Source organism: Haliotis rubra, unplaced genomic scaffold (assembly GCF_003918875.1).
Source record: "Haliotis rubra isolate DU_JTF1 unplaced genomic scaffold, ASM391887v1 Scf1049, whole genome shotgun sequence".
Taxonomy (NCBI): Eukaryota; Metazoa; Mollusca; class Gastropoda; order Lepetellida; family Haliotidae; genus Haliotis; species Haliotis rubra.
In genome coordinates, this window is record NW_025764947.1 from 250192 (window position 1) to 270002 (window position 19811).

The following is a 19811-nucleotide window of genomic DNA, read 5'->3' on the forward strand; positions in this document are numbered from 1 at the left end:
GTGTATGTAGAATCCTATCTGAGTGTGTGGAAACCTATCTGAGTGCAGAATCCTATCTGAGAGTGTGTGGAATCCTATCTGAGTGTGTGGAAACCTATCTGAGTGTGGAAACCTATCTGAGTGTATGTGGAATCCTATCCCAGTGTGTGTGGAATTCTATCTCAGTGTGGAAACCTATCTGAGTGCAGAATCCTATCTGAGTGTGGAATCCTATCTGAGAGTGTGGAATCCTATCTGAGTGTGGAAACCTATCTCAGTGTATGTGGAATCCTATCTGAGTGTGTGTGGAATCCTATCTGAGTGTGGAAATCTATCTGAGCGCAGAATCCTATCTGAGTGTGGAATCCTATCTGAGTGTGGAAACCTATCTGAGCGTCTGTGGAATCCTAAATGAGTGTGTATGGAAACCTATCTGAGTGTGTGTGGAATTCTATCTGAGTGTGTGTGGAACCCTATCTGAGTGTGTGTGTGGAACCCTATCTGAGTGTGGAATCATATGTGAGTGTGTAAATCTATCTGAGTGTTGAATCCTATCTGAGTGTGTGTGGAATCATATCTGAGTGTGTGTGGAATTCTATCTGAGTGTGTGTGGAAACCTATCTGAGTGTGTGTGGAAACCTATGAGTGTGTGTGTGGAACCCTATCTGAGTGTGTATGGAATCCTATCTGAGTGTGGAAACCTATCTGAGTGTCTGTGGAATCCTAAATGAGTGTGTATGGAAACCTATCTGAGTGTGGAAACATATCTTGGTGTGTGTGGGAAACCTATCTGAGTGTGTGTGGAATTCTATCTGAGTGTGTGTGGAACCCTATCTGAGTGTGTGTGTGGAACCCTATCTGAGTGTGGAATCATATGTGAGTGTGTAAATCTATCTGAGTGCTGAATCCTATCTGAGTGTGTGTGGAATCCTATCTGAGTGTGTGTGGAAACCTATCTGAGTGTGTGTGGAATTCTATCTGAGTGTGTGTGGAAACCTATCTGAGTGTGTGTGGAAACCTATGAGTGTGTGTGTGGAACCCTATCTCAGTGTGGAATCCTATCTGAGTGTGGAAATCTATCTGAGTGTGGAATCCTATCTGAGTGTGTGTGGAACCCTATCTGAGTGTGTGTGGAAACCTATCTGAGTGTAGAAATCTATCTGAGTGTCTACACCTATCTCAGTGTGGAATCCTATCTGAGTGTGGAAATCTATCTGAGTGTGGAAACCTATCTGAGTGTGTGTGTGGAACCCTATCTGAGTGTGTGTGGAAACCTATCTGAGTGTGTGTGGACACCTATCTGAGTGTGTGTGGAACCCTATCTGAGTGTGTGTGGAAACCTATCTGAGTGTGTGTGTGGAAACCTATCTGAGTGTGTGTGGAAACCTGAGTGTGGAAATCTATCTGAATGTGTGTGGAAACCTATCTGAGTGTGTGTGTGGAAACCTATCTGAGTGTGTGTGGAAACCTGGGTGTGGAAACCTATCTGAGTGTGTGTGGAAACCTATCTGAGTGTGTGTGTGGAAACCTATCTGAGTGTGTGTGGAAACCTGGGTGTGGAAACCTATCTGAGTGTGTTAGGAAACCTATCTGAGTGTTTGTGGAAACCTATCTGAGTGTGTGTGGAAACCTATCTGAGTGTGTGTGGAAACCTATCTGAGTGTGTGTGGAATTCTATCTGAGTGTGGAAACCTATCTGAGTGTATGTGGAATCCTATCTGAGTGTATGTGGAATCCTATCTCAGTGTGTGGAATCCTATCTGAGTGTGGAATCCTATCTGAGTGTGGAATCCTATGTGAGTGTATGTGGAATCCTATCTCAGTGTGTGTGGAATCCTATCTGAGTGTGCAAACCTATCTGAGTGTGAGTGGAAACCTATCTCAGTGTGGAAACATATCTTAGTGTGTGTGGAAACCTATCTGAGGGGGCAGAAACCTATCTGAGTGTGTGTGGAATCCTATCTGAGTGTGTGGAAACATATCTGAGTGTATGTAGAATCCTATCTGAGTGTGTGGAAACCTATCTGAGTGCAGAATCCTATCTGAGAGTGTGTGGAATCCTATCTGAGTGTGTGTGGAAACCTATCTGAGTGTGTGTGTGGAAACCTATCTGAGTGTGTGTGGAAACCTGGGAGTGGAAACCTATCTGAGTGTGTTAGGAAACCTATCTGAGTGTTTGTGGAAACCTATCTGAGTGTGTGTGGAAACCTATCTGAGTGTGTGTGGAAACCTATCTGAGTGTGTGTGGAATTCTATCTGAGTGTGGAAACCTATCTGAGTGTATGTGGAATCCTATCTGAGTGTATGTGGAATCCTATCTCAGTGTGTGGAATCCTATCTGAGTGTGGAATCCTATCTGAGTGTGGAATCCTATGTGAGTGTATGTGGAATCCTATCTCAGTGTGTGTGGAATCCTATCTGAGTGTGCAAACCTATCTGAGTGTGAGTGGAAACCTATCTCAGTGTGGAAACATATCTTAGTGTGTGTGGAAACCTATCTGAGGGGGCAGAAACCTATCTGAGTGTGTGTGGAATCCTATCTGAGTGTGTGGAAACCTATCTGAGTGTGGAAACCTATCTCAGTGTATGTGGAATCCTATCTCAGTGTGTGTGGAATTCTATCTCAGTGTGGAAACCTATCTGAGTGCAGAATCCTATCTGAGTGTGGAATCCTATCTGAGAGTGTGGAATCCTATCTGAGTGTGGAAACCTATCTCAGTGTATGTGGAATCCTATCTCAGTGTGTGTGGAATCCTATCTGAGTGTGGAAATCTATCTGAGCGCAGAATCCTATCTGAGTGTGGAATCCTATCTGAGTGTGGAAACCTATCTGAGCGTCTGTGGAATCCTAAATGAGTGTGTATGGAAACCTATCTGAGTGTGGAAACATATCTTAGTGTGTGTGGAAATCTATCTGAGTGTGGAATCCTATCTGAGTGTGTGTGGAAACCTATCTGAGTGTGTGTGGAATTCTATCTGAGTGTGTGTGGAACCCTATCTGAGTGTGTGTGTGGAACCCTATCTGAGTGTGGAATCATATGTGAGTGTGTAAATCTATCTGAGTGTTGAATCCTATCTGAGTGTGTGTGGAATCATATCTGAGTGTGTGTGGAATTCTATCTGAGTGTGTGTGGAAACCTATCTGAGTGTGTGTGGAAACCTATGAGTGTGTGTGTGGAACCCTATCTGAGTGTGTATGGAATCCTATCTGAGTGTGGAAACCTATCTGAGTGTCTGTGGAATCCTAAATGAGTGTGTATGGAAACCTATCTGAGTGTGGAAACATATCTTAGTGTGTGTGGAAACCTATCTGAGTGTGTGTGGAATTCTATCTGAGTGTGTGTGGAACCCTATCTGAGTGTGTGTGTGGAACCCTATCTGAGTGTGGAATCATATGTGAGTGTGTAAATCTATCTGAGTGCTGAATCCTATCTGAGTGTGTGTGGAATCCTATCTGAGTGTGTGTGGAAACCTATCTGAGTGTGTGTGGAATTCTATCTGAGTGTGTGTGGAAACCTATCTGAGTGTGTGTGGAAACCTATGAGTGTGTGTGTGGAACCCTATCTCAGTGTGGAATCCTATCTGAGTGTGGAAATCTATCTGAGTGTGGAATCCTATCTGAGTGTGTGTGGAACCCTATCTGAGTGTGTGTGGAAACCTATCTGAGTGTAGAAATCTATCTGAGTGTCTACACCTATCTGAGTGTGGAATCCTATCTGAGTGTGTGTGGAAACCTATCTGAGTGTGTGTGTGGAACCCTATCTGAGTGTGTGTGGAAACCTATCTGAGTGTGTGTGGACACCTATCTGAGTGTGTGTGGAACCCTATCTGAGTGTGTGTGGAAACCTATCTGAGTGTGTGTGTGGAAACCTATCTGAGTGTGTGTGGAAACCTGAGTGTGGAAATCTATCTGAATGTGTGTGGAAACCTATCTGAGTGTGTGTGTGGAAACCTATCTGAGTGTGTGTGTGGAAACCTATCTGAGTGTGTGTGGAAACCTGAGTGTGGAAATCTATCTGAATGTGTGTGGAAACCTATCTGAGTGTGTGTGGAAACCTGGGTGTGGAAACCTATCTGAGTGTGTGTGGAAACCTATCTGAGTGTGTGTGTGGAAACCTATCTGAGTGTGTGTGGAAACCTGGGTGTGGAAACCTATCTGAGTGTGTTAGGAAACCTATCTGAGTGTTTGTGGAAACCTATCTGAGTGTGTGTGGAAACCTATCTGAGTGTGTGTGGAAACCTATCTGAGTGTGTGTGGAATTCTATCTGAGTGTGGAAACCTCAGCCACTGTATCCCTGCCAGCATCCCGTACAATTCTGGGAGTGAGTGAGTGAGTGGATACAAGCAAGGGCACCTGTCTCATTCAAGAATGACAAATTCTGGATATACAACACATTTGTTTGGGGTACATAAAGTAACAAATTATGGTTTTGCAAAATATAATAGCAAGGTACTATTTTGGTACTAAACTTTGCCGAACATTTACCTAATGATAGATAATATTAAACTGATGTGGAGCAAGGTGTTCATGTTACAGTATGTTTCTAAAGAAATACTATTATTGATCAGGGGCAGTAGGGTAGCCTTGAGGTTAAACCGGGTTCAATTCCCCACATGGGTACAATGTGTGAAGCCATTTCTGGTGTCCCCCTGCATATTGCTGGAATATTGCTAAAAGCAGAAAAGCAGCATATTATAACAATGGATAGATCACAAAGAGCTACAGACAAACTGACATATGTTTTGGCTGTGTTTGGTTGTTGTTGTTGTTGTTTACAAGATTTAGAAGCGTGTAGCTATCAGTGAACATCAGCACAATATAAACCTACACTTTATGCCTTCTGAAACTTTAGGTAAACAAACAGGCGATAACAGATTCGACCAACGTAAATGTGACAATTGAGATAAAACATCCCAAACATGATGACTTACCATTATCTGCTCAGCTAGCTATAGTTTTGTACACAGAAATAAAGATTCATGTGTGTACATGCTGACAAACTAAGCTGGAAACTAGAGATCAGCTATACAGATTGTAGATTGGATGAAACTGTTGTTTTATTAGAAATGACACATTCAAAAATCAAGATATTTTAGTTGCAGCTTTTACCATTTATTTGAAAATAATAATAGCACTTTGAAACAACTATTGCCTGACAATTTTTCACATGCGATAATTTGATCAGTCACTACTGAGGCCTCTCTCGTTCTTGCTACAGCAACTGTATCACTGACTGACTGACTGACTGAGTTTAGTCTTACGCCGCTTTTAGCAATATTCCAGCTATATCACGGCAGGGGACACCAGAAATGGGCTTAACACATTGTGCCCATGTGGGGAATCGAACCCGGGTCTTCGGCGTGACGAGCCAACGCTTTAACCACTAGGCTACCCCACCGCCCAGCAACTGAATCAATAAACTATGCAATCTGTGAAATTATCACCTGTGTTCGTCCACAACTGACTACGTGTGTTTCATGTACTGGTATTTCACATTGGTGTCATGTCTCGATGGTCAGCTGAGATGGGAGACAGCACACATATCTATGCCCATTATGTGCTAGGCTCTTTAAAAATCTATTAAAGGTCACATGCAACCAAAAAATCAAACATAATTAAAACACAATTATCACTTATTCATGGCATATAATATACATTGCTGGTTATGAAAAAACATATAAACAAAATTATAAGCGTACAATCGCAAATCAAAAGTGCAATATTGTGTACTTCGGTTTACTTCCCAAGAAACGAAGCAGCCGGGATACCGAACCCAGTCAGAGTGGGTGGGTGTGCACTCAAGTGTAACGGCTAGTTCATTTGCAGATGCCCTCACGGGTCATTGTGTGTGTATATATAGAGATGTTGGGTTTTGTAAATACATGCTCATTTTTTGTGTATAACATTTTGCAATCAACAGACATCATAACATGTCATGTGTTCAAGTATCACACCTGCCTGTCTGTGTAATTACATAATGTGACAGAGACCGAACTCGGGCCATAAATCAATGCCTTTTGTTTATGGTGTACAGCCTGATTGGTGTTAAGTTCAAATTGCATGTGGTCAGTGATAGCAGCTGTGTATTGAATATTGTCATTAGCAGACAGGCAGGCAGACACACAGGTGTCAATAAAACAAGACATTGAGTTTAGTCTGTGACAACGACATATCTACTGTATATCACAGTTGGAAATGCTGTCAACGCTAAATAATGGCATTGCTTTTAAGTATCGAACTGAGAAAGTGACTCGGTAAGAAGAACGTGTGGTGAAATAGACAAATGAAATTATATAAACAGTTAATTTACTGTCATAACATATAAAAAGCTCGCGCCTGTGAGATATCAACAAAACATTAGAAAAATAGCTCACACCAAAGCCTTCACCGAGTATTCACCGGACAACCGCTTCCAAGCTGCACGAACCTACTTCACTGCGCACGTGCTATAAGCGCAGCCCAGCTGTTGAAACCCGTTTTCCCCAGAAAAGTCGGGGGAAAATTAGTGAAACGTTTTAACTCCGATTTCGCGCTTTTTTTTTTCATCGCGTTATTTTTCAACTTTATAAGTTGAATTTGCATTTTTGACGATTTGTTTCGGTAAGTCCATACCGAAAGGTATCAGAATCTGCAAAGTTGTGTTTAAGTTGCATGTGACCTTTAAGTTAAATAACAATGAGCAATCTATCAATGTATTAGCAGCTAATCTTTGGAACAAAGTATGTTGTTTTTACATAGGAACTTATGGTGTATGGTATGGGTGTATTTCTTGTGCTTCAGTAAACCTAGATATGTAAACCTTACTTTTGACAAATGCACTGTGCAAGACAACAGTCATTAATAAATCAACATGTTATCAGTTGATCCTTTCATGGATGTTCTTGGCGACTCAACTGACTCACTTGCTGCCAAGTGCATATTACATAACATGTAATACATTCAACACATCAGACCTGGATTTATAATCCAATTTTAGATTAAATAATTACGAGGAATGTGAAGCATTGACTGCTAGGTACTCTGGACACCTTCAGAGGTGAGGTATTTTACATAGTTTGTGAGTGTTACCACAACCACTTAATACTTGTAACAAAGTATTAACTCTTATCATCAGCCATCTCGACTACTTCAACTCTCTTCTTGTCAACCTCCCTTAAAAGATACTATCACGTCTGAAAAGATTGATTACACGCAAGCGACGCACTGACCACATCACTCCAGTTCTGGAATCTCTCCATTGGTTGCCAGGACAACAGTGTATCTCCTATAAAATCCTGTTACTGACTCATCAATCCCTCTACATGGAAAACAGCCCTCTCTACCTTAAAGAGCTCATCAATATCTACAAGCCATCAAGACCTCTACACTCCTCTGATCAGTTCCTATTGTCCCAACCAGTATCCACAAGCAAAATGGGTAGCAGAGGCTTCTCCACTGTTGCACCTCAATTATGGAATGCTTTACCATCAGAACTCAAAGCCACCATCTGTGAATCCTCTTTTAAAAGCCTAATATAAACTTTTCTGTTCAGAACAGTTTTTCACTGCTTACAATATTTAACAATTTTCCCCTTTCACTCTACTGATGCCTACATATGCGCCAGTGAGCAGCTAGACAGATGGATACCAGGTGCTATACAAGTGAATTATTATTATTATCATTATTATAAAGTCATGATGGAGTAACAAGTGAATGATGACAAATCCACAGGCACAAGGCTTATATGATAAAATATGGATACCAGAAGGGAGTAGTAATTGTTCTATTAAATACAATTTGCAGGAAAAATAAGGGTTGTTCTTGTTTTGATTATATCAAGTGAACTTCAGTGTTGCAAAAATAATATGTACACATAACTGCTGTGTACTGAAGAACATAATTTTACATAGACATTTACACACATATATATGATTTTACATACACATTTACACACATATACGATTTTACATACATATATACGATTTACAAAGTGAAAGGTTTTAGTAAACATCATCTGTGAGGGTTCAGGATTATCCCTGGATGATGTCAATGAGGTCAAGTTTGTTGAATTACTGGCACACCTGGTATGTTGTTATAATTACAATGGTGCAAGCCAGACGACTCAGATTTGGAGTGTTGTTTGCCTATAATATTTATACTATAATACAAAATACATCATGCTTTTGACAATTTACCACCATTTCTATAAACTGTCATTTTGGTTTTGTTAAACAGTTAACCCCCATTTCTCACAATATTTACATAAAACATCGATTTTACATTGTCATTGTAAACATCAAATGGTGAGGAAACAATAGCAGAAGTAGTTCTTCATTAGTTTGATCACTGAAAATACCATGAGATCTTCTATCACAGTGCCTGAAAGTTCATAAAATGACACATCAGGCGAATTAATTCTGTGGCAAAATACACCTTACACTGGACAATGGTGAAACAAGGTGTCAAAAGGTCAAGTAATATTTCATCTGTCAACCAAATAGGCAAGGTTTAGAATTTGTCTTTGTTTCTGGGGATCAGTGACACCAACTCCCAAGCATTCTGAAACAGGGAAGTAATCTGGCTTCACTCTTCCACCCTCGGGGCTAGTTGTGTTAGAATGAGGGCAGGCTACACCCAAATGACAAAGTAATCAGATTAACCCTTTAGCCAAGCTAAAGTGAGTTCAATCCTCCATGTAGCCCTCACTAAAAATCCAGAAAAGTGTGTAGGGTAAAGTGCACTACTTCAAGTAAACAGATAACGGTGAACCATATATATAGTCGAGGATTGTTGTCATTGGTAAAATCTTCAACATCTGACAGAGAAGGCACTGAAGATTCACAATAATTCCATTCATTCATACAGAATATAAAATCCTTATCATGGCTATTACTTGCGTGTATATTTGGCGTCAAATTTCGATGACGATGATTTGGGTCTTTTACTCGCGCATTAAGAGCGTATTTCGCACACGGTCAAATTTCGAAATGACATTAGACTACAATATAAATAGTGAGATGTCCACCATACTTATGTTGTCATGTTTCAACACGACCGATGACCTCGGAGACCATGGTATGGCATTAACCGTCCCACACATGGTCACTTCCTGACAACCAAAACACTTGAATTTATTTTCAGAAGGGATGTTATAAAAAGGTATATTTCCTCACCAAGGCGTTCGCCATATTGACAACACACACAACTAAGACGATGTACCATCTTCTAGAGTACAGTGTGTATTCTGGCTGCATCAAGGGTCTGTAATGAATATCTGTAATCGTTCTAGACGAGAGTGACTGTCTGTCAGGATTGTGAGTGTCGCCCGCCATCTTGGACTGTCACGTGGTTACCACGAATCACATGACTCTGTATAGTGAGGGACTCGGCAACTTACGGGATCATATCTATGGACGAGGTTTCCTCAATAAAGGACACAAACGGATTAATTCAGTGGGTGGTTTCTTTTAAAGTTTGACTTAGTGTCTATCGATGTAATGAACAAATTGAAATCACTTATGGTAACATATCCATGCTACCCAATAGTTATTTCCTACAAAGGTATTCATGTAGGTTTTCGTACGATATGTATAAGATCAGAGACCATATTATATGGTCTCTGGTAAGATTGAAACAAATTGTTATTTTCGTCTCTAGAATTCGTCATTCTTTAATCAAAATATATTCCGGGGTAGTGAGTTTCTAATCCCATTAAGAATTCGCTTCATGTAACATGGCTTGCACAAATAATGTAAAATCATTAGATACCCTAGACCCAGACAGGGGCGGTGGGGTAGTCCAGTGGTTAAAGCATTGGCTCGTCACGCCGAAGGCCCGGGTTCAATTCCCCGCATGGTTACACTGTGTGAATCCCATTTCTGGTGTCTCCTGCCATGATATTGCTTGAATATTGCTAAAAAGCGGCGTAAAACCCAACTCACTCACTTAGTTTAGTTTTACGCCGCACTCAGCAATATTCCAGCTATACCAAGATAAGGAAAGCATTGGGACATGGTGGTATTAGTGAATCTGGCATTATCATGTCTGACACAATCAGATCTATGTAGACTATGTGTATTTGAAAATATGTAATCTAGTATCATCGAAACCAGAGACCATATACCGGTATATGGTCTCTGTCGAAACATACATTATTATTCCATATTTACTAAAAAGGTGCCCCAGTGAAATTTGAGATTCAGACACTTAACCCTGAACCAGGTGAACTAACTATAATTTGTCAGGCGCATTTGCACGAACCTCAGTTCCAACAGTAGTAACAGACCCGAAATTGCAAATGATCGTTTGCATTATTCTTCCTTACGTACACAGTGTACTTATCCGTGGCAACACACAAAAGTGCCGTGATTCCTTTGAGGGCAATTTTGACAGAAAGTGGGGCAAGACTTTATTTATGAAAACCAAAATAAACTATTTCAATGTGATGAATTTGTTTACAAGCAGCTTAATACAACCAATGGTATTAATGTGTAAAGTTCTCACCGTGGATTCCATTGAAAGTTTTTGGAGACAGCTGTGGTCTATGCCCGGCAGCCTCGAGGAACTATGGGTAGAGGAGCTTAATGATAGTGTACAGGACACAATAAGGTCGCCATTGTTGTATGTAATCACGCTTGATTGTCTGAAAAAAGTATTGAAATAGTCAAAACCTACTACTGCGCCAGGGCCTGATGGTATTCCACAGGTATCGAAACCTTGTGGCCGAACACATCTCATGGATACGGGCAATGTGCCGTACGTCGTGGCTGTGTAAAGGTCCAATAATATGGCAACAGCTGATTTGACTGATCCTAAAAACTATTTACTGGGTGTCTTACAGATCTTGTGTGGCCGTACTACACCTCCAGTGATATTATTAACTGGGTGTCTTACAGATCTTGTGTGGCCATACTGCACCTCCAGTGATACTATTTACTGGGTGTCTTACAGATCTTGTGTGGCCATACTGCATCTCCAGTGATACTATTTACTGGGTGTCTTACAGATCTTGTGTGGCCATACTACACCTCCAGTGATACTATTTACTGGGTGTCTGACAGATCTTGTGTGGCCATACTACACCTCCAGTGATACTATTTACTGGGTGTCTTACAGATCTTGTGTGGTCATACTGCACCTCCAGTGATACTATTTACTGGGTGTCTGACAGATCTTGTGTGGCCATACTACACCTCCAGTGATACTATTAACTGGGTGTCTGACAGATCTTGTGTGGCCATACTGCACCTCCAGTGATACTATTTACTGGGTGTCTTACAGATCTTGTGTGGCCATACTGCACCTCCAGTGATATTATTTACTGGGTGTCTGACAGATCTTGTGTGGCCATACTACACCTCCAGTGATATTATTAACTGGGTGTCTGACAGATCTTGTGTGGCCATACTGCACCTCCAGTGATACTATTTACTGGGTGTCTTACAGATCTTGTGTGGCCATACTGCATCTCCAGTGATACTATTTACTGGGTGTCTTACAGATCTTGTGTGGCCATACTACACCTCCAGTGATACTATTTACTGGGTGTCTGACAGATCTTGTGTGGCCATACTACACCTCCAGTGATACTATTTACTGGGTGTCTTACAGATCTTGTGTGGTCATACTGCACCTCCAGTGATACTTTTTACTGGGTGTCTTACAGATCTTGTGTGGCCATACTACACCTCCAGTGATACTATTAACTGGGTGTCTGACAGATCTTGTGTGGCCATACTGCACCTCCAGTGATACTATTTACTGGGTGTCTTACAGATCTTGTGTGGCCATACTGCACCTCCAGTGATATTATTTACTGGGTGTCTGACAGATCTTGTGTGGCCATACTACACCTCCAGTGATATTATTAACTGGGTGTCTGACAGATCTTGTGTGGCCATACTGTACCTCCAGTGATACTATTAACTGGGTGTCTTACAGATCTTGTGTGGTCATACTGCACCTCCAGTAATACTATTTACTGGGTGTCTTACAGATCTTGTGTGGCCATACTACACCTCCAGTGATACTATTTACTGGGTGTCTTACAGATCTTGTGTGGCCATACTGCACCTCCAGTGATACTATTTACTGGGTGTCTTACAGATCTTGTGTGGTCATACTGTACCTCCAGTGATACTATTTACTGGGTGTCTGACAGATCTTGTGTGGCCATACTGCACCTCCAGTGATACTATTCACTGGGTGTCTTACAGATCTTGTGTGGCCATACTGTACCTCCAGTGATACTATTTACTGGGTGTCTTACAGATCTTGTGTGGTCATACTGTACCTCCAGTGATACTATTTACTCGGTGTCTTACAGATCTTGCGTGGCCATACTACACCTCGAGTGAAACTTTTAAATGCGTAGATCAACCGGAGGGAAGTTTAACCAACGTACAATCACCATGGGCAATATATCTGATAGCCTGGTTATTATACTGGTGGAGATAAGTGAAAAGCACATGTCAAATCAGTCCTCTCAAACCACCACCTCTCCACAGTTCGTTAGCCATCTAATTCAGCTTGTCCAAAATCTCCAAATAGTATCCAGTGAGCTTGTACCAACGCCTTAGCCCTCACTGTGTAATCTGGATTTATTACATTACCTTTGTAGCACACAATCTGCGGCACATCACACCATAATATGTTTACCTTCCACACCTTGGCTGTAGTCAGTCCAGATTGATAGCAATGTAAGAATAACCCGAGTTGTTGTCCACTGACTTAAATCGTAAGTTTTCGTAAATGTGAACAAGTTGAGCTATTCAAGCGAGGCGGACATAAAATCCTCAAATGAAATATCAATGTCAGAGTGTTCTGAGCGTGCCACGGTGATCATATTTATAGATCGGAAAGTACAAGTAGCTATTTTTAGAACAATCAGCTTTTCCCAGAACTTCGATAACAAATACAGAACTGAAAGCAGTGGCTGTTTTGACAGCAAACAAAAGTGTAGAAACTACGATTAGGCCTTCAGTCCTGAGTCAGTTGTCTGTGCGAATATTTGCACCTGCACGAATAAGGTAGGTGTTGACTTACATTGTCTGTGGAATCTCTCACTACGCAATACACAAAGCTGCTCTTATGGTTTTTATGCTGGTTTCATGGTGGAGTATGGCTGGTTATACTTGAGTTTTTCTGGGTTCAGTTTCATGAAAAAAATAAAATTTCTGCAGTGGTCTACTTGATCTGTTATCAGATATAATAGTTCAATATTCACTCCCGGGCAATGGCGTTAGGCATGACAGACTTCGGTGGCGCTGGATGCACACCAATACAAACAGTTACTTGTTTGCCTTAACTTAAGTAAAATTTTCAGGTACTTATTACAGTAACTGTGTACTACACGAACTGTGTATGGTTGTTTGATAACAGGATGGCCACCAGCGACCAGGGAAGGGACACTCTAGGGTATCAGACGGAACTGATTCAGATGTGTAGGGAAACCTTTGAGAGATGTCTCGTCCCATCTACAGTCATGGATAACATGAACGTCGACCGTGAGTAACTCTGTCTAGCACCTTGCTACATGCAGTCAATCACCGAGTGATCTAGTCGTGTCACGGAACCAGGACGTCAGTCCAGGCTATGTCACTGGTCACGTGTGTAGCCTCGAGTGGCTGATAGCATGAACAGCGATCTGGGCATAGGGAAACGCAATCATCAGAGCCTCTCACTATAACCGTCCAATCTATATTTTCGTGTTTTATCCCCGCCATCACCTAGGGCCATAGAAAGATAGTGATGGTCAGTGAGTCTCGGGGTCAATGAGGAAGTGTGGCTTAACCCCTTCAGACTTCCCTGCCATCACCTAGGGCCATAGAAATATCGTGATGCTAAGTGAGTCTGGGGTTCGTGAGGAAGTGTGACTCTACCCCTTCAGACTTCCCCACCATCACCTAGGGCCATTGAAATATCGTGATGCTAAGTGAGTCCCGGGGACCGTGAGGAAGTGTGGCTCTGCCCCTTCTGACTTCCCCGCCATCACCTAGGGCCACTAAAATATCGAGATGCTAAGTGAGTTTTGGGTTCGTGAGGAAGTGTGGCTCTACCCCTTCAGACTTCCCCGCCATCACCTAGGGCCATAGAAATATCGTGATGCTAAGTGAGTCCCGGGGTTCGTGAAGAAGTGTGGCTCTACCCCTTCTGACTTCCCCACCATCACCTAGGGCTACTGAAATATCGTGATGCTAAGTGAGTCCCGGGGCCCGTGAGGAAGTGTGGCTCTACCCCTTCAGACTTCCCCGCCATCACCTAGGGCCATAAAAATATTGTGATGCTAAGTGAGTCTCAGGGTCCATGAGGAAGTGTGGCTCAACCCATTCAGACTTTCCTGCCATTACCTAGGTCCATAGAAATATCGTGATGCTAAGTGAGTCTCGGGGTCCATGAGGAAGTGTGGCTTTACCCATTCAGACTTCCCTGCCATCACGTTGGGCCATAGAAATATCGTGATGCTATGTGTGTCTCAGGGTTCGTGAGGAAGTGTGCCTCAACCCCCTTCATACGTCCCCGCCATCACCTAGGGCCATAGAAATATCGTGATGCTAAGTGGATCGGGGTTCGTGACGAAGTGTAGCTCTGCCCCTTCAGACGTCCCCGCCATCACCTAGGGCCATAGACATATCGTGATGCTAAGTGAGCCTCAGGGTTCGTGAGGAAGTGTGCCTCTACCGCTTCAGACTTCCCCGCCATCACTTAGGGCAATAGAAATATCGTGATGCTAAGTGAGTCTGGGGTTTGTGAGGAAGTGTGGCTCTACCCCTTCAGACTTCCCCGCCATCATCCTGGGCCATAGAAATATCGTGATGCTAAGTGAGTCTCAGGGTCCGTGAGGAAGTGTGCCTCTACCCCTTCAGACTTCACCGCCATCATCTTGGGCCACAAAAATATCGTGATGCTAAGTGAGTCTCGGGGTTTCGTGAAGAAGTGTGCCTCTACCCCCTTCATACGTCCCCGCCATCATCTTGGGCCATAGAAATATCGTGATGCTAAGTGAGTCTCGGGGTTCGTGAGGAAGTATGGCTCTACCCCTTCAGACGTCCCTGCCATCAACTACAGCCATAGAAATATCGTGATGATAAGTGAGCCTAAGGGTTCGTGAGGAAGTGTGCCTCTACCCCTTCAGACTTCCCCGCCATCACCTAGGGCAATTGAAATATCGTGACGCTAAGTGAGTCTGGGGTTTGTGAGGAAGTGTGGCTCTAGCCCTTCAGACTTCCCCACCATCACCTAGGGCCATAGAAATTTCGTGATGCTAAGTGAGTCTTGGGGTTCGTGAGGAAGTGTGGCTCTGCCGCTTCAGACTTCCCCGCCATCACCTAGGGCAATTGAAATATCGTGATGCTAAGTGAGTCTGGGATTCGTGAGGAAGTGTGGGTCTACCCCTTCAGACTTCCCCACCATCACCTAGGGCCACTGAAATATCGTGATGCAAAGTGAGTCCCGGGGTTCAGAGGAAGTGTGACTCTACCCCTTCAGACTTCCCGCCATCATCTTGGGCCATAGAAATATCTTGATGCTAAGTGAGTCTCAGGGTCCGTGAGGAAGTGTGCCTCTACCCCTTCAGACTTCACCGCCATCATCTTGGGTCATAGAAATATCGTGATACTAAGTGAGTCTCAGGGTCCGTGAGGAAGTGTTCCTCTACCCCCTTCATACGTCCCCGCCATCACCTAGGGCCATAGAAATATCTTGATGCTAAGTGAGTCTCGGGGTTGGCGAGGAAGTGTGGTTCTACCCCTTCAGACGTCCCCGCCATCAACTAGAGCCATAGAAATATCGTGATGCTAAGTGAGTCTCAGGGTCCGTGAGGAAGTGTGCCTCTACCCCTTCAGACTTCACCGCCATCATCTTGGGCCACAAAAATATCGTGATGCTAAGTGAGTCTCGGGGTTTCGTGAAGAAGTGTGCCTCTACCCCCTTCATACGTCCCCGCCATCATCTTGGGCCATAGAAATATCGTGATGCTAAGTGAGTCTCGGGGTTCGTGAGGAAGTATGGCTCTACCCCTTCAGACGTCCCTGCCATCAACTACAGCCATAGAAATATCGTGATGATAAAGTGAGCCTAAGGGTTAGGTGAGGAAGTGTGCCTCTACCCCTTCAGACTTCCCCGCCATCACCTAGGGCAATTGAAATATCGTGACGCTAAGTGAGTCTGGGGTTTGTGAGGAAGTGTGGCTCTAGCCCTTCAGACTTCCCCACCATCACCTAGGGCCATAGAAATTTCGTGATGCTAAGTGAGTCTTGGGGTTCGTGAGGAAGTGTGGCTCTGCCGCTTCAGACTTCCCCGCCATCACCTAGGGCACTTGAAATATCGTGATGCTAAGTGAGTCTGGGATTCGTGAGGAAGTGTGGGTCTACCCCTTCAGACTTCCCCACCATCACCTAGGGCCACTGAAATATCGTGATGCAAAGTGAGTCCCGGGGTTCAGAGGAAGTGTGACTCTACCCCTTCAGACTTCCCGCCATCATCTTGGGCCATAGAAATATCTTGATGCTAAGTGAGTCTCAGGGTCCGTGAGGAAGTGTGCCTCTACCCCTTCAGACTTCACCGCCATCATCTTGGGTCATAGAAATATCGTGATACTAAGTGAGTCTCAGGGTCCGTGAGGAAGTGTTCCTCTACCCCCTTCATACGTCCCCGCCATCACCTAGGGCCATAGAAATATCTTGATGCTAAGTGAGTCTCGGGGTTGGCGAGGAAGTGTGGTTCTACCCCTTCAGACGTCCCCGCCATCAACTAGAGCCATAGAAATATCGTGATGCTAAGTGTGTCTCAGGGTTAAGTGAGGAAGTGTGCCTCTACCCCCTTCAGACGTCCCCGCCATCACCTAGGGCCATAGAAATATCTTGATGCTAAGTGAGCCTCAGGGTTCCTGAGGAAGTGTGCCTCTACCCCTTCAGACTTCCCCGCCATCACCTAGGGCAATTGAAATATCGTGACGCTAAGTGAGTCTCGGGGTTTGTGAGGAAGTGTGGCTCTAGCCCTCCAGACTTCCCCACCATCACCTAGGGCCATAGAAATTTCGTGATGCTAAGTGAGTCTTGGGGTTCGTGAGGAAGTGTGGCTCTGCCGCTTCAGACTTCCCCACCATCACCTAGGGCCACTGAAATATCGTGATGCTAAGTGAGTCTGGGATTCGTGAGGAAGTGTGGGTCTACCCCTTCAGACGTCCCCACCATCAACTAGGGCCATAAAAATATCGTGATGCTAAGTGAGTCTCAGTGTTCGTGAGGAAGTGTGCCTTTACCCCTTCAGACTTCCCCGCCATGACCTAGGGCAATTGAAATATCGTGATGCTAAGTGAGTCTTGGGGTTTGTGAGGAAGTCTGCCTCTACCCCCTTCATACGTCCCCGCCATCATCTTCGGCCATAGAAATATCGTGATGCTAAGTGAGCCTCAGGGTTCGTGAGGAAGTGTGCCTCTACCGCTTCAGACTTCCCCGCCATCACGTTGGGCAATAGAAATATCGTGATGCTAAGTGAGTCTGGGGTTTGTGAGGAAGTGTGGGACTACCCCTTCAGACTTTCCTGCCATTACCTAGGTCCATAGAAATATCGTGATGCTAAGTGAGTCTCAGGGTCCATGAGGAAGTGTGGCTCAACCCATTCAGACTTTCCTGCCATTACCTAGGTCCATAGAAATATCGTGATGCTAAGTGAGTCTCGGGGTCCATGAGGAAGTGTGGCTTTACCCATTCAGACTTCCCTGCCATCACGTTGGGCCATATAAATATCGTGATGCTATGTGTGTCTCAGGGTTCGTGAGGAAGTGTGCCTCAACCCCTTCATCGTCCGCCATCACCTAGGGCCATAGAAATATCGTGATGCTAAGTGGATCGGGGTTTGGAGTGAAGTGTAGCTCTGCCCCTTCAGGCGTCCCGCCATCACCTAGGGCCATAGAAATATCGTGATGCTAAGTGAGCCTCAGGGTTAGAGTGAGGAAGTGTGCCTCTACAGCTTCAGACTTCCCGCCATCACTTAGGGCCATAGAAATATCGTGATGCTAAGTGAGTCTGGGGTTTGTGAGGAAGTGTGGCTCTACCCCTTCAGACTTCCCCGCCATCATCCTGGGCCATAGAAATTTCGTGATGCTAAGTGAGTCTCAGGGTCCGTGAGGAAGTGTGCCTCTACCCCTTCAGACTTCACGCCATCATCTTGGGCCACAAAAATATCGTGATGCTAAGTGAGTCTCGGGGTTTCGTGAAGAAGTGTGCCTCTACCCCCTTCATACGTCCCCGCCATCATCTTGGGCCATAGAAATATCGTGATGCTAAGTGAGTCTCGGGGTTCGTGAGGAAGTATGGCTCTACCCCTTCAGACGTCCCTGCCATCAACTACAGCCATAGAAATATTGTGATGATAAGTGAGCCTAAGGGTTCGTGAGGAAGTGTGCCTCTACCCCTTCAGACTTCCCCGCCATCACCTAGGGCAATTGAAATATCGTGACGCTAAGTGAGTCTGGGGTTTGTGAGGAAGTGTGGCTCTAGCCCTTCAGACTTCCCCACCATCACCTAGGGCCATAGAAATTTCGTGATGCTAAGTGAGTCTTGGGGTTCGTGAGGAAGTGTGGCTCTGCAGCTTCAGACTTCCCGCCATCACCTAGGGCACTTGAAATATCGTGATGCTAAGTGAGTCTGGGATTAGGTGAGGAAGTGTGGGTCTACCCCTTCAGACTTCCCCACCATCACCTAGGGCCACTGAAATGTCGTGATGCAAAGTGAGTCGGGGTTCAGAGGAAGTGTGACTCTACCCTTCAGACTTCCCTGCCATCATCTTGGGCCATAGAAATATCTTGATGCTAAGTGAGTCTCAGGGTCCGTGAGGAAGTGTGCCTCTACCCTTCAGACTTCACCGCCATCATCTTGGTTCATAGAAATATCGTGATACTAAGTGAGTCTCAGGGTCCGTGAGGAAGTGTTCCTCTACCCCTTCATACATCCCCGCCATCACCTAGGGCCATAGAAATATCTTGATGCTAAGTGAGTCTCGGGGTTGGCGAGGAAGTGTGGTTCTACCCCTTCAGACGTCCCCGCCATCAACTAGAGCCATAGAAATATCGTGATGCAAAGTGTGTCTCAGGGTTCGTGAGGAAGTGTGCCTCTACCCCCTTCAGACGTCCCCGCCATCACCTAGGGCCATAGAAATATCTTGATGCTAAGTGAGCCTCAGGGTTCCTGAGGAAGTGTGCCTCTACCCCTTCAGACTTCCCCGCCATCACCTAGGGCAATTGAAATATCGTGACGCTAAGTGAGTCTCGGGGTTTGTGAGGAAGTGTGGCTCTAGCCCTCCAGACTTCCCCACCATCACCTAGGGCCATAGAAATTTCGTGATGCTAAGTGAGTCTTGGGGTTCGTGAGGAAGTGTGGCTCTGCCGCTTCAGACTTCCCCACCATCACCTAGGGCCACTGAAATATCGTGATGCTCTAAGTGAGTCTGGGATTCGTGAGGAAGTGTGGGTCTACCCCTTCAGGCGTCCTCACCATCAACTAGGGCCATAAAAATATCGTGATGCTAAGTGAGTCTCAGTGTTCGTGAGGAAGTGTGCCTTTACCCCTTCAGACTTCCCGCCATGACCTAGGGCAATTGAAATATCGTGATGCTAAGTGAGTCTTGGGGTTTGTGAGGAAGTCTGCCTCTACCCCCTTCATACGTCCCCGCCATCATCTTCGGCCATAGAAATATCGTGATGCTAAGTGAGCCTCAGGGTTCGTGAGGAAGTGTGCCTCTACCGCTTCAGACTTCCCCGCCATCACGTTGAGCAATAGAAATATCGTGATGCTAAGTGAGTCTGGGGTTTGTGAGGAAGTGTGGGTCTACCCCTTCAGACTTCCCGCCATC

General features: G+C 44.5%; 2 protein-coding genes across 3 annotated transcripts in view; one reads left to right on the top strand and one right to left on the bottom strand.

The window, feature by feature from the left end:
• The window catches only part of LOC124275593 (solute carrier family 49 member A3-like), a 46908-nt gene extending 37615 nt beyond the window's left edge, over positions 1 to 9293 (bottom strand). For both annotated transcript variants that reach the window (XM_046711198.1, XM_046711190.1), the window contains exon 1: positions 9134 to 9293. In XM_046711198.1, coding sequence (XP_046567154.1) covers positions 9134 to 9292 — 159 coding nt within the window. In that variant the 5' untranslated portion in view covers position 9293. The remainder of the gene's footprint in view (positions 1 to 9133) is intronic.
• Positions 9294 to 12863: 3570 nt separating this feature from the next.
• LOC124275605 (probable ATP-dependent RNA helicase DHX58) overlaps positions 12864 to 19811 on the top strand; it is a 48609-nt gene continuing 41661 nt past the window's right edge. The window contains exons 1-2 of the mRNA XM_046711209.1: positions 12864 to 12988; positions 13341 to 13465. Of these exons, the coding sequence (XP_046567165.1) occupies positions 13342 to 13465 (124 nt within the window). The 5' untranslated portion in view covers positions 12864 to 12988; position 13341. The remainder of the gene's footprint in view (positions 12989 to 13340; positions 13466 to 19811) is intronic.